This window comes from Siniperca chuatsi, linkage group LG7, assembly GCF_020085105.1.
Source record: "Siniperca chuatsi isolate FFG_IHB_CAS linkage group LG7, ASM2008510v1, whole genome shotgun sequence".
Taxonomy (NCBI): Eukaryota; Metazoa; Chordata; class Actinopteri; order Centrarchiformes; family Sinipercidae; genus Siniperca; species Siniperca chuatsi.
In genome coordinates this window covers 14,786,180-14,802,158 of record NC_058048.1, presented here as the reverse complement: position 1 = coordinate 14,802,158, position 15,979 = coordinate 14,786,180, and the positions used below count along the sequence as shown (strand labels likewise).

Sequence of the window (15,979 nt, the reverse complement as noted above, 5' to 3'; positions counted from 1 at the left end):
ACACTTAAAGACAGGTTTGTATAACACTTGATGATAATATCTAGCATTTACATGTGGGCAACATTGTGGAACTGTGTGTGTGTGTGTGTGTGTGTGTGTCTGTCTGCATGCCAGTATGTGTTTGTTTGCCTGTAAGTGCAATTACAGGCATCAGTCGGGCAACAATGGAGCCTTTTTAAAATCTAAATATGTAAGGGTCATTATGGTGTTGTGCTTTGCTCACAGGGACAGGGAAAGGGTGAAAGTCCAAGGTCTTTGTCTGTGTCTGAAGGGTGTTTATGTGTGTGTGTGTGTGTGTGTGTGTGTGTGTGTGTGTGTGTTAGGCTGAACTGTGCTAGAGCAGCTTAAACTCTCTCTGCCAAACAACCATACCGTGGATTTCTCCTAAAGCATGTTTAATGTCCACTTTCGAAATACATTAATGATGATGGTGCCATCAAAACATTTAATTGCTGCCTTCAGTAAGAACATACAGTAACAAATTAGCCAATAGACACATAAATATGCTCACTCACTCACAACACAACACACTGTTTATTATCTTTTTTGTTCTCTCTCTCACACACACACCACTCTCACACACACAGTGGCTGCGTGCAGTGGCAGTGTCCGTTGTTGACTGCAATGGACCGTGACAGAGAGAACACAGCATGCTCTCTGTGGTTGTCTTCACCCTGACCACACTGACCTAGAAGCAACAACACACACATACACACACACATTTACACGTGTGCAAACATTCTTCATTTTCTCTCTCCCTCTCTCTCAGTTTCGTGTATACACATAGAAGGTGGCCTTTAGCTTAGTGACCCATGATGCAGATCAAAAGACCCTGAGTGTTGGCCACAAATATGAAAACTGTGAGACAAGTGTGTGAGTGTGCAAATGTGTGTATATATGTGTATCCTAAATATGTGGTCTTCCCTATCAGGAACCAGTTTTATTAAAGAGTAGATCTACCTTGCTTTTAGCCAAATACAGTTTGGGCATTGTGCTGCATGTGTACACATGCTGGCTGAAACGTATCCACTCTGCTTTGTATGAGTTTACCTATTGAAGTTGGCTATTTGCTGCGATCAGCCTGTCTCTATTGTTGTTATACTTTTGAATGGGACTAGTTTCTTAAAATCGGGAGGAAAAGTGTTGATCTACACACCCTTCAGTGATTTAATTCCTATCAGAGAAGAATATTCATTCTTAACTCCACTGATCCTTTTATATTCTCAAAACATGTTTTAAACAACATACCAGTGTAGCATTTCTTCTCAAACAATCAATATAACAAAATTGATTGTAAAACATTTTGTTTGTCTGTAACTGCACAAAGTAGTGATAAAATAAACATTTCCCCTTCACCACAGCTTGATCTCTATTATACCATCAGTGCAGATAATGAATAACATTTCATGATTCACAAGTTTGTTTATAAATCAAATTGATTTGTTATGAAACTGCTAAGATTATTTTTTAGCAGTTTCTCCTTTTTTGGACAGTTGATAGTGAAGCTGAGACAAGTAACAATGGGATTTTAAATGCAGTAAGAACTGCAGTAATATTATGTACATGACAAATCGGCTTGTGAGTAACCAAAGCTCAAGGTCGTCACTCTACTGAAATGCTTAAAACTTACATGTTTTCCTTCTTGTACACAATTGTCTCCCCAAGTGGCCAGAATTTACTTAACTAATTAAACTGGAATTATGCTTCTCTGAAGATATACATAAACGTCTCTGTGAACCAACGCAGAGAAGGGTGTTATGGATAACTGTGGGTCGTAGAGGAGTCGATGAGCACACCTCCCAAATCACAACAACACAAGTTGACTGGTTGATTCAACTCCTGTCCGTATCCGAGCAACCCTTGTGCGAAGCATGATTCCATCCTGCGTCTCTTCTGCCTTACTTTACATTCATTTGGCAGACACTTTTGTCCAAAGCGATTTACAGTAAGTGCATTCAACCTTTGTAGGGAACAACAGCTAGATATCATCAAGTATTTTGTGTAGTCATGGAAAATTGTCCGATGCACTGGCTGCATTATACCGCTAACACCGCTGTGCTGCAGTCACAGTAATTGCTGTGCCTCAGAGACTGCCTCAAAAATCCTGATATAAAGCTGATTGCAACAGAATTGTTTTCTTTGTACCTGCTTTATTACTTGCCTCCTCCCCGACAGAGAAGCCTGATGCGTCTCATGCTGGGATTTATCTAGCTGGGTCTCATCTGGTGTATGGAGTTGCTATTTTCTTTAATAGTGGTGGCAGCTTTCCAACTGTGCTGAAGCACCAGTACCCGCTGCTCTGTGACCATACACCACACCAGTTCATGCTAATGTAAATTTGGAAGAGGAAGATGCAATAAAAGGAGGCAAGGATGAGCTGGTCCACTGCGCTGTATGTGCATGTGTTTGTGTCAGAGGGAATCAGTCCTAAGACACACAGGAAAGGCAGGTTTACATACAGTAGAGAAGAGCATGACTGAACCTCATAGAGAAAGAAAGCAATGCAGAGCAACAGAGGAATGGAGTGAGTATTGGTGAGATTCTGCTCCCTTCCCAAGGTAAAGAAACAGAGCAAACAAAACAAAGTGGTTTGGATAAAGAAGACAGGGAACTACAGAAAGAGAAGGGTGAGATAAAGGAGGAGAGGAGAGATAAAGTTTGAGTTTAAACCATCAACCTGAAATTTTCTTGGACACTTTCATTTTAATGGAACATTTTGTTTGTCTAATCTTCCCTTACATGCCATTTCTCCTGTCTACACACTATCACCACTGCCATGGTAATATTTTAAAATCTTTATTCAGTTAAGGAAACACATTCAGTTTATTACCATAATTCTGTTTTACCATATTATGTTTATATTATCCTAATCAAATCCTCCCAGTGTAGATGTTGTAGTGTGTTTTAACAATCTATCGAACCAGGTGATCTAAGATTGGTCTGCTAGCTGTTATCCACATCCTACCATCTAAGCACCTTGGTTTGACTGAGTGAGATTAATGTGTGATGGGCTTTCGAATTGTGTGTACAGTAAACATGCCAGCGATTTTAACAATGCAGGCTAATGATGATGTGTGTGTACAGCATGTTTGCATGTGTGTGTGGGTCAGTTAGTACCAGTGTGTGTGGTCATGTTGTAGAGTCTTGTGTGCACACACTATAATGTGCATGTTCTGTGGTAAATGAGTAGCTGAATCAAGGATGCAGTAAGAGATTGTCATGAGAAAACACCATTTCTGTTCTACACACACACATACAGTGCATACATAGACATTCACACAGATGTGTAAGTGGGGAATAGAGGGGTGACAGGGAGTAAAAGCATGTTTTTTCTCACAAATAGACTGTGAAAATATGGACCATCGGGTATTCTTTTTAGCTATCAGGTCTACACAGTTGCTTGTAAAAAGTGACCATCTTGCTCTTGTTGTTGCTAAGGCTCACTGTAGCTAAAAGTAAAAATATTTTTCTATCAGGAGGCGTTGTTTCAAGTGGCTCTGACTGCTACAATATTCAAAGTTGTTAGCGTTGTTGTGGAGATAAATACAGCATAAAGAAAAACAAGTCAGCACTGAGAAGAGAAGCTCCAAACATTTGTGATACTTTGTCCAATTGGTTAGCTACAATTTGACGTCTAACAGTTATTTAACCTGATAGCGAAAGAACTATATTCACCTATAACACCTGCTGACTGACACACATGTAGATTTCTACTCTGACTACACACACTCTGTCTCTCTCATTTCTCACTGTCTCATGTTTTTGCTCTACAACCCCACAACTCACCAGTCTCTATCTCTCTTGTTCCCTCTCAGCCTCTTTACACACACACACACACACACACACACACACACACACACAAAATCACTTCTGTATCTGTCCGGAGTGGGCGGAGACCTCCGAATGACCTCTCCAGCTGGCACATTGTGTTCTAGTATTGTCACTACAGCCTTGCATTTGAGCCATATCACAGATAATCACATGTTTCAAGTGATCTCGTTTTTGTATTTCACTTTGAACACTGGCCTATTAGTAGAACTCCTCTTTATGACACTCAAATATAAAATAAAATGAATGACAGTAATAGTAGTTTTTCTCAGCAATTACGCTGTGGAAGCTACTTAGACTCAAGCTAAATTTAGAATATATTTAGCCAAAAGTAATACAAATGTGCAGAGATGGTTAATAATCCACTTTTAGTTTTCATAAGTCTGTAGGCTTACAGGTAGACCTTTTTCACAGCAGACATTTTGAGTTGTCATAGTAGGAAAAACACAGGTGTTACTAATATCATTAACAATGCCTCCGTTTTATTCAAGTGTCCCATAAGCTGTGACAGTGAGCCTGCACAGCATGCACAATACCAGGACCATGAAACTGAAGCAGCTAAATGGAATTCAGCCATCATCAATTGTATTATTTACGCCTGTGCTTTTCCTACTGTGACATGTCAAAATGTCTTCTGTGAAAAAGGCATATTAGATATGAGTGTGTCGTGCCTGCAATAACACTTCAGGTGATACTTTGGCAGGGTTGTTGGTCTGTTCAGATGGTCCAGGTTACAAAAAGGAAGCCACCAATTTGTGTGTAATATATTACCATGATTTTATTGGGAATCACTGAATATGTGCAGTATCGACGCTTAGAGGTGAAGCAAATGCAATTACACATGGATGCACAAATAAATGCAAATACACATATGCTTGTCTAATATTTTCACTTCTTCTTGCAGACACAGACTGTTCAGGAGGCTCTACAGCGAACTCTACAATTCTACAGACAACAAGAGATCAGGTAAGACTGTCTTTACTTGCTGGTTCTCTTTCTAAATCCCATCCTCTTTTATCAATCTCCACACTCACTGGCTGTCTACCTGCTGTCATGTCTTAGTGTCCCTATCATTGATTTTATCTCCTTTGCCTTTATTTTTCTCACTTCTCTGTCTGTCTGTCTGTCACACACACACCTGCTCAGTCTCTGTGAGCCTTTCACTGTCTCTGCTACCCCTCATTCTCCCTGGCTCCCTGTCTTCTTCGGTCACACACAGACAGACAGACACACATAGTATATAGACACACTCCTTCACCTCTTGTCTCTGCCTCTCTCTTATTGTACCTCCCTGTCAAAACAGTAAACCTCAGTAGAGAGGACCCAGCCATGCACAACACGTGCTAACATGAAGCACATACTGCATACAAATATAGACACTGGAGTAGGACCTCTCCATATTTTTCTTTTTCTGTGGTGAATTTCTTTTTCTCTCCTGTCCACTTTCCTTCACACCTTGGCCTTACTTTTTGTCACTCATTTTTTCTCTGCCTGATTCATGTACAATGGAACTGACCCCTGGTGTACTTTGAGCAAATCATATTTTGACGCACATAAGTCTGTTCTGCAGTGAAAGTGTTCTTTCTGTGGCCTTCGGAATTGTAATTTTTGTTACGCTCACATCTAACAACTAGGGGGTGGTGAATCTTGTGGTGACACAGTGCCTCAAAGTGGAGAATGGAGATTCATCGTCCAGTCTGTGGGTCAGAGATGCAGAATAAAGAACGTTAGTAGTGAGGGAGGAATGCTGGGATAACAAGGAAAACATCAATCCAGACTCCGGTAACAGCTCTGAGATCAAGAAGGAGGAGAAGGAGGAGGAGTGCATCGTACAAAAAAGGTTCAGAGCTGTATGGGAGACTAAGACTACCCCATCCGGTAAATGGTACCACCATGTGACATGTCATTTGAATCCTGAAGATGAGCCCGTTGGACGTTTTGTCACAGAGCATTTTAATTCTGAATGTGGGGTGTTTCACACCACGTTGTGCATCCCCGTCGATGCCTGGTTGAAAATGCTTAAAGAAAGCGCTGCAAGGATTACGTCTCTCTTCCAGCGCTGCCAGTGTTGGAAGGATCATGTGGTTGTGAAAAAATCCCTCCCCTTTCCATAGACACACCCCCTACACCCACCCCTCTTATCATTTATAACAGGGGTTTGTTAGGGGGCGACAGACACAAATAGGAAAACAACTCACAATGTCTAACCCTTTTACACCACCATCATCACCACAGGCCAGGACTCGAGATACTGCTCCCCCTCCTACACCACCATCATCAACCTAGGCTGGGAGCCCCAATACTAGTCTCACTACCACCGCTGCGGGGTCTTCTCCCTGGGACTCTTTGGGGTATGAGTAGGTGTTACACTCCTTATTCTTCTCCGGCGTCCTCACCCGAGTGTTGGACCCCACCAAGCACCTCACCAGAATCATCGGATCACTGGATTCCACCCACTCTTCCAGTCAGCCCTCCCCCTCCTGATGACGCTGCCTCATCCGGCTATCATTCAGACACCAATTAGACAGACCCGGCACAACAGAACCGGGAACAGAGCGATGTGCCAGACGGGTTGTTGTCGTCCTTATTTCTGGATATGGTGAAATCTGCGGTGGTTTGCTGAGTGCTGTTTTAAGTAAATATAGAGAAGAAATCTGTTACGGCTGTCAAGTCAACTCGGCCATCCAGTGACTGCTCGGCTCACACCGTATTAACGCTTCTGAATCCAGAGTCCAAGGCATTACAGAGGCCTTCCTTCATGAACTAAAAACAACGGTCTGTATAGCAGACAGGATTGAGGAGATTTATGAATCACTGATCGGAGAAGACAACAACAAGGTTGAAAAACTGGAAGATGCTGTAAAGTTTTGGAAAGGACCTGAATAATTCACTTGAATAAAACCCACAGAAATGGGCAATTGTGTGAGAAAAGTTTTTAGAGCTGTAGAGGACTATTTTTTTTTTTTAGTTTGAGTCGTGTAAAACAAGGTAAATGTTAATTCTAAAAGAGACATTGAAGTAACTACACCAGAAAAGATTTTGGATACTGTTAGATCACAGTCTGTTTACAGACCTTGGGATCTGCTTGTACAAACAACATTACGAAAATTCAATATCTGACACGTTTTGTAAAATCATTAAAAACTTAGCTGTCGATTCTTCAAAACTGAATGTGTACCATGTGTTTACTCTGTATGCACTGTTTGTTGATGCTGTGTGTTATTGCTTAAAAAACAACCAGCCTGTGAATACCTCGTGTGAAGTGCAAATATTGCACAACATTATTCGATGTAAAATCGGGACCACAGTATTAACTCAGGCCTTAAAGGTGATGAAACACAACTGATGTTGTTGAATTAATGTATGATTTGATTCTTTTTACTCATATCAGAAGTTGTAGCTTAGTGACTTAAAACAACTTTGTGTTTGATTTAAACTTGTAGTTTGTAATGATTAATTTTTAAACTTGTACTGTCTGCTGATTAAAACAACTTTGTATGATTCAAAAACTTGCAGTGCTTAATGATTGATTTGCGAACTTGTAGTGTGTAATGATTCATTTTAAAACTTGTAGTGTCTGCTGATTAAAGCCACTTTGTGTATGATTTATTTAAAAACTTGTAGTGTGTAATGATTCAGTAAAATAAAAAACAACAAACTTTGTGTTTGAACTTGAACCTTAGTAAATTATTAGTAAATTTAGTAAATAAAAAGCAGTTCTTAAAAAGTTCTCTTCAAAATCACGGACAGTACCCAGAAGGAGAGATGGTGGAGAAGGCTGAAGTTTTATTGAAAAATGTGTATTAAGAACTGTCACATCCTGGCATTTTTGGCGTAGTGGATCGACTACAAAGAGCCCTGCAGGCTGAAATGGGGGTCAATGTAAAGGTCGCCCCGGTCAAAGATTTTTTATCTGAACAGGATGCATATACTCCACATAAACCTGTCAGCATACATTTTCCCAGAAACAGCGTTTTTGCACCACAACCTCTAAAATCAGTTTCAGGCAGATCTTTGTGTTATGCAGGCCATAGCGGAACATAATGATGGTTTTAATTGTCTATTAACTGTCATCGATGTATTTACAAAAAAGGTTTATGCAAGGACCTTAAAGAAAAAAACAGGAACCGAGGTCACTAAGGCCTTAGCCTCCATTTTAAAAGATAGCCAGATACCTGAAAAGTTGCAAACGGACGCGGGAAAAGAATTCTTTAACAAAAGTTTTCAGGCCCTGATGTGTCACAGCCTGTCATGTTCTCACCAGCCAGTAGTCACTCTCCACTACACCACACACACACCGCACTCCCTCACCCGAGTACTAATTCCAGTCACCTGTCACCTATCACACACCTGCACCTAATCATCACTCCACTCCCCTATAAAACACCATCCCTCACCTCAGTCAGTGTCTGGTCTCGTTTGGAATAAGGACAGATCTTCATATCCTGCCTCCGCAATGCTACGGACTCACCTATGTATCAGCGAAACGTCTACTCGTCTCCAGAGCCCCGATCCCGACCATCTCCAGTCTCCAGTGTGTGTCGCTCCACTTCCCGGTCCCGCGTGTTTCCACTCTCCAGTGTGTGTCTATTCAACCCCAGAGCTCCTCTTCAACCAGTTAAAGGACAGTAGCATAATCCTCTTCACATTTCCAAATTCCCTTTGTGTGCAATAAACTATATCAGTCTCATCTCGGTGTCTCCAGTCTGCTCTGTCCGTAACATGATGAAAGAAGAAGAAACGCATTAATCATTTTGCTACAGCCAGTGATTTGAAAGATTTAATTGTACGTTGAAAACTAGAATGTGGAGGTATTTTACAGTTAAAAACACCAGGCGTTATCCAGATGTCTTACAGGGACTGCTTCAAATCTACAATAACACACTTGAGTATAAAAATGACTCCTATGCAGGTGACGTCAGAGAACACCCATCAAGTTTTTCAGAACTTGTACGGTAAACCTCGTCACAAAGACAAGTTAAAAATGAATTTCAAGAAGGACAATGTAGTGAGAATATCCAAGTTGAGACGAGTGTTTGATTAAAAAAATACAGAGTTATATGAATCAGTTGTTTACAGTTAGTGAATGCATTCCTCGAGAGATTACGATGCTGAACCTATTGATGGGACGTTTTACGATGCAGAGTTACAAAAAGTGAAGGTTGCTAAAGACGAAGCCTATCAAGTAGCAGAAATTCTGGGAGAATGTAAGCAAAGGGGTGAAAAATACGTCTTGGTGTGCTGGAAAAACTGTTGGGTCAGGGCTTGTGACCTTGAAAATGTATAAAAACAAAGGGTAACCCTATCTGGGTTTTACTCTGGATAAAATTTCACTACATTGTGGATCAAAGGTCCAGTGAGGGGTATTATGTGACTCTACCTTCTAATGCCAGCCTCGATATTTAAAAAAAATAATACAAGTCATAGTTTCCGCATGGACTTAGGACAGCATATAGATTTTGTACCCACACAGCTGGTTTAACATTCCTGCAGAGGCGCCCTACTTTGATTCAGAGGGCAAGATCCCCATTCAGAGGTTTAGAGGAAGTTATTACGTTTCCCTGAATCACCTCTGGGTAGAGCTGGACTCCTTTCTTAGAAAAGTTGGCACTGATATATTTATACACTTTAGCGCCATTCAAAAGAGATTTGAATTTCATACGGGAGGTCAATATCATCAACGCTTTTTCCCACGGCTTACATGTTGGGCTTTGAACCGGGAGAATGGTCCAAGTTCGAGGAAAGGATGGCTCCTTATCCGGCAGATATAAAGGCGGGGATTTACCACCTCTGCTGTTACAGTGATGCTGTGCAAGAGCAGCTCATTGCCGATGCTTACACTCCGCTCTTGAGAATCGTCGATATACAAGGCACGTATGGCAACATCATCACGCAGTATTTTAACCCCACCGAGTATTTACCTCTTGCCAGAAATCACATTGAAAACATTCAGACGGATCAAAACACGCCTGTGAACTTGACCTTCGGGAAGACAATCATAAAACTCCATTTTAGACCTTCAAAAGCTTTACCTCCTCTGTGAAAAATGTTTCTGAATGAATCGTTTTGTGAGATATTATGAAAATCAAATGAGAGGGGGTCTCCCTGGTTTTTATGGAGCCCCTGTGATGTACGGGAGAGTATTTGGATCTATATTTTAAAAATGATTTTGTTTTGTATCACCCCTGGTAAAAAAAGGTTTTGCCATTGCAAAACCTCATCTTAAATCGGCAGTAAAAAACATTGCATCAGACGTCATAGGCCAGGCTGTCGGTAAATTAACCCGTCAGTCGGACCAGGGGTCAGAAGGTCAAGAGGGAGCGGATGTTATGATTCTGGCTAGAAGAGCGAGAAAGAGGCCTCCAGGGCAACGTGTAAAAGGAGGCTGATCAAAAAAGAGAAAATCAGTTGAAAGACATTTTAAAAATACGAACGAAACAAAATTTCACCCATAAAAGCTTTAAACGACCGAGGCCCTATCGAAATCGAAAATTATTCCTGGAGACGGTAAAAAATATTTAGATCTCAGCGATACATTATAAACTTCCGTCTGAAAATCACCAACGCCGATGGGACAAACCTGGCTCAGGATGCTGCCATCATTAATTATTCGTTAAACACCATTTTTTCTCAATGCAACGTCATTCTGGGGGATAGACTGGTATCTCGAGCCAGGGGGAGTGGCGCTTGACTTTACTGTCAAAACCGAAAGTGCCTAGCATAGAACCAAGGGACATGGATAAAAATGATAACGAATCAATGTACCGTTGTCGACAATGCGGCTTCTGTAGACACAAAAGTTTACTCCCGGTCATCAATAAGGAGGGTTTTACACCCAATTCGAGCATGGCGTTAAGAATAAGATAGCCGTCAAAACCTTTAGAATTGTGCGCTATGAACATATACATCGGCCTCCTGAAATGCAGGACAAAGTCTTTGGCACACTGAACCCCCGTTGCGCACCACGTCTCCCCCTGCAGCGTTTTTGTACTCACAAAAAAAGGGACATTTGTTGGCAAAGGTTTCAAAGTCATAGAATATTAACTTCTGGTTATATTCTTTGTCGAGTGCTAAAGGCTGTATGTAGCACTCATGCGCAGTGTATATATTAAGTATTTGATCTGAGACATTAGTGTAGAATGCTGCAAAATTGGCCTCAGCATCAGGAGCTGCTGCAGCATCACCTCCTACGGCAGCATCAACCCTTGCGGCTGCAGCATCCTCGGAACGGGGAAAATTCAGAAACTCTCTTATTTCAACGTAATTAAATGTACTGCGCTTTACCACCTGCGGCTTGCCTCTGGCTGCTTGCACCAAAGTTGAACAGGGGAGGCAACAGGTGTCTCTGGTTGTAAGCGTACACTGCACTCAGGCGTCTGATTTACATCGTTTTCAGAGAGTGAAATTCCACCCCCTTGCTGTAGCTGATTTACAATTTCGCCGCACTCAGTGGATTCTGCTTGATTTATGTCATTTTCAGAGGGTACCGTTAAACTGTTTAAAGCATTGTTTATTACATTCATAATCCTAGTTCATCCGATAAAGCCCAAAACTCTCTAAGGTCTATTCTATCTCTGTTTTCATCCGTAATTATTGAATAAAATGTCACACCTTGTTTTACAACATTCTTACAGCATACTATACAGCTTCATAAGAGAGAGAAGGGAGAGAGCGTCAGAATCTCAGATTATGAGTTAAAATAAGAAACTCACCGCTTCTGTATGATCTTCTAGTGTTAGCAGAAGCTCTACTGTCAGGGCTGGAGGATGCTGAAGAGGAATTTCCATCCAGATCGGCTCGCGGGGCTTCTGGTCTCTGGTGCCTAGTTTCACCCAGATTGGCCAAGGCCCGCGGATGAGGACTGGTTGAGCCTCGCTGCAAACCTTCACTTTCCTCACCGGTTATGACCTGTGACGGAGGATTCTCGACCAGAAACCTCTAAAACCTGTGGTAAAGTTCCAGCAGAGACTCCCGGGCCGGTTGATGCAGAGAGGCCCTGATCAGGCACCTGACGGACCAGCAGTCCTCCAGATACTCCCGGGTTGGCTGGCGCAGAGAGGCCCTGATCGATTGTCTGCGGCTGAGGGACGGGTCCTACGCCCCACACAGACGGCTGTCCTATCGGTGTAAGACAGTCTTGAAGTTCCTCCAGATATCTCACTGCGTGATGAGACAGAGAGAAACGTTAGATTTAAGCTCAGAACTAAAATTTTATATCGAAAATGAATTCATAATAAATATTACTCACTATTTTCATCTACAGGAATTTGAGAGTGTAGGGATTCCCCAGTTTTCAGGATCTCTGTCTGAAATAAATAATAATAAATAAATAAAACAATCACAATATCAAACATAATAAACAAAATAAAATCATTTATAACCTACCATCTAGACCCTCCGTCGTTATTGTCAGAGAAATGGGATGTCCGGTAGCAGGAAAAACTGAAGAAAACAATAATTTGAAACCTTGGTCTACATGCAAAAATGTTTGCTAAAAACTCTACCAGCAGCCATGGTTTTCTGTCCATCTTTCATTACTGACTCAAGCAATTTGATTTAAAGGTACTCTCAAGCCTCCTTATAGTCAGGCCTAAAGTACAAAAACCTAAGAATATATAAAGAATACATTTTACCTCTTTCTGTGTGTATGGCGCTAAAAATGTTGCTTTGGTCTCAAGTCCAAAAACTCCAGATGTCCGTCTTCAATCGAGGCGTGACCCTCTGACCCGTTGTAATATCTTATTATTATTGAAGATGCTGGAAACCTATGCAATATTATCCCTGAACACAATGCTTCTAATCAATGTGCAAATCCGTCATCAATAACATGCGGGGCCAGGGCTGCGGGGAACATGGTTGGCGATGCAGGGAGTTTGTATAATATTATCTCCCCACTACTATAAACACTATACATCAATACTCTGTGAGGCCTGGGGTGCTGAAAACACGTTTGGAATTGGCACATAAGCTTTGTGATATTCAGTATCAGTAGTTCAGTCTAGTCTTTCAGACATTTCCTCATGTGAACGTGATGATATTTAGTGTCTGCGTCCTACACACACACACACACACAGACACTTTATTTGATCCTCTCCTAATAGCACCTGTCAAATTAATTCTGTAATACACAGTATCTCAATCATTTTTAATCCAGAAAAGCAAATCAACCTGAAAGCAAATGATATTCCTTCTGTTGGAAAGTACATGTAGTAGTGGCATAAAGGTTAGAAATGAAGCTTGTGACCAGAGGGTCTCTGGTCTAATTCCCTGACTGATAAAAATAAATCTGTGTGGGGAAATGAAAAAAACTTCACTTGCGCTATTACCATTGTTGAGGTGACCTTGAGCACATTTCTCTTTCTTTCTGTTGTCCAGCTGCTTCAATGGTTGTGCTCAGTGACCAATAAATATGAACCTACACAGGATAATTAAAGTGTCAGGTCACACAAATCGCAAAAAACATATACAGTATATTCTCACTTATTCTTATATGTATCCATGCAGATAGTGTCTCTGAGATTTATTCCACCACCTCAACAAAATGGAATAGACTGGAATTTTGTTTGTGGAGCGCACTGCACTGAAAAATTGCTTTTGAACATCTCAGTAGCAATGTGTCTTTCCAGAAGCAAACTTCCTTTCATCCAGGATAACCCACAACAGTCAGGGGTTTTTAATGGATCTACTTTCATATGAATAAATAGCCCTAAAGAACTGGTAACAGCACAGATTGTGGTGAAGTACAGTAAAAAAAACTGTCCATGGTACAGCTTGAGGGGATGAGATGGAGATTCAGCCTGTTATTAGCTTATTAGTGCCTTATTAGCTTTTCTTATTTGCTGATCTCATGGCTAATCATGGCTTATCCTGTGTGTGTGTTTGGTTTGCGTCTTTGACAGGTGTCAGGAAGTTGGCAGCGAGGAGAGGCGAAGAGAGAGGAGAGAGGATAAGTGCCCTTTTCTAGAAAATTCTGGTTCAGAAGAAGATGTCTTACAAATCCTACAGTACATGGCCACCATACTGGGTAAGTATGTGAAGTAAAGTAAGATGTGTGTGTATTGTTGTGTGTTTGACAGCGAGAAAGGGAGGGCAGGGAGTGACGGGCTTTATATGTGTGTCTGTGTCTCCTCTGTATAAGAGTAGATGCGATTATGAGTGTGTGTATGTACTGTATGTATTTAGTTGTCACCTCTTTGTTTCTGGCTGTGTTATTTTTGTTATTGTTTAGGATTGATTGTACTGTACTGTGTTATTTTTATTATTTTATTATTTTTTTATGCGCCAAGATACACGTAGGCACTCTTTCTCTGTTTTCTCCCCTATGCATGTTCTTCAGTATCAGTATTGTTTGTTTATGTGTGTATGTCTGTGTGGACATTTACACAATCAAATGAAGCCATCCCCCAGAGGCTAGACCTCTAAAACACATTGTAGACACTTTTAATGAAAAAGGGAAATACAGTATCATGGCCTAATGTAGCGCGCCTACAGACACTAATATACTAACAATATACTATTTACGCAAACACACACACACACACACACACTGTATGACTCACTCTCGAGGCTTACACTGTCTCTATGGCCTAACATGAAAAAACACACTCATAAATACACACATGTCATGGTGAGTCACTAAGTACAGCTTCGCCCTCCCTCTGTACCATCTAAGATCTCTTCCTGCCTCGATCTACAGTCTTTTACCTCCTTCTAGTCCTTCTCTGTCCTGTCTTTCTGTCATGCAGAGCTACCACCACGGTGTATTAACTGTACACAACTACTGTATTTGTTAACTCCTCTGTCCTTCAGTCATCTTCTTATCTGTCTATCTCCATCACTCTCCTTTTTAGCTTTCCGCCTCAGCTCTGCCTCCCCTCTCTGTCTCCTTCTGTCTTTGCCTGCAAGTTATCCTCTCCTCTCTTCATCTCTTTGGACCTTCATCATGTGTTTTTCTATCTCAATCTCTCAGAGTTGTGCCACAAATCTTAAGGCCACATTTACATAAATAAAAGCATAGAGGAATGTGTGCTATGCCGTCCGTGTTCTTACAATCTATATGTAATTACTGTATAGCGCCTGTTTTAGAAAGGCAGCAGCTTGTTACACAATCAGCACCTGGGACAGCCCTCCATGTGCATTCTATGTCTGTGCCCAAACCATCTCAACTGACTCCTTTCAATTTGAAATGAGCAACTGTTCTACGCTAAGGTTCTTCTTGATGTCCAAGGTTCTTCATTTGTCCTAAAGGTTGAGCCCAGCCCTCCTGCGAAGAAAACCCCTGTGACTGTATCTGCGATTTCATTCTTTCAGTCACTACCCGAAGCTCATGGCGATAGTTTAACATCAGAGTGTACATCAACTGATTAATTGAAAGCTTCACCTTAAGGATTAGCACCCTCTTTACCTCAGTAGTTTGGTAAAATGCCCACATCACTGCCGATGCCACACCAGTCTGGCTGTCAATATCATGCTCCCACCTGACCTCTCTCACCTGTGTGTATTGTGCTCCAAGAGCTATGTGTCATGGTAAACTGATCTGAGTCTGTGAATTCAGTTTTGAACAGGCACATTGGATTACATGTGTCTTTGAGCTGGTGAAGTGACTTTTTTGAGGCACAGTGAGGTTTTTACAGGGTTTGGCATGCACACCTGCAGTGCACCCCTAGCCTAAAATATACCAAAATTTCTTCTGTGGGGTTTGTGCATGTCAGAGTCAATTTTGCATGTGTGGGCACTGTATCAGTTTAAGTTGTAAATGTGCGTTTGAACATACATTATCTGTCTATTAACGCTAATTTGACTGGTTTTTTTAACAACTGCATTTTTTAAATGTGTCTTAAAGAACCAGCATCACTTCTTAGTGCATTGTTTGCAGTTTTCTATTTCCACAAGTCTGTGTAGCTGTGCCCTGTTAAGTAATTTTTAATGCTTTACAAATTTTGTTTATTTTCTTGCATTTTTGGATTTTTTTTATTTTGTTCTATTTTGTGATGTCAGGTTTTATTTATATTAAATGTCAATTTTAATTTTGCTTTAATCCTTTAATCCTATTTTTTATTCAGTCAGAAGGCATGTGACATGATTATTTTATCTTATCAATATTCATTATTTTAGCAAGGCTTTGATGTTTGATTACTTTGAACACTGATTT

At 41.0% G+C, this 15,979-nt stretch overlaps 1 protein-coding gene across 3 annotated transcripts in view; it reads left to right on the top strand.

The window, feature by feature from the left end:
- The window catches only part of gucy1a2 (guanylate cyclase 1, soluble, alpha 2), a 63,851-nt gene that overhangs the window by 4,072 nt on the left and 43,800 nt on the right, over positions 1–15,979 (top strand). For 2 of the 3 annotated variants that reach the window (XM_044203569.1, XM_044203567.1), the window contains exons 2-3: positions 4,733–4,794; positions 13,728–13,852. In XM_044203569.1, coding sequence (XP_044059504.1) covers positions 4,733–4,794; positions 13,728–13,852 — 187 coding nt within the window. Of the gene's footprint in view, positions 1–4,732; positions 4,795–11,561; positions 11,955–13,727; positions 13,853–15,979 lie in introns of those variants that run through there. The other variant, XM_044203568.1, reaches the window with a different exon arrangement.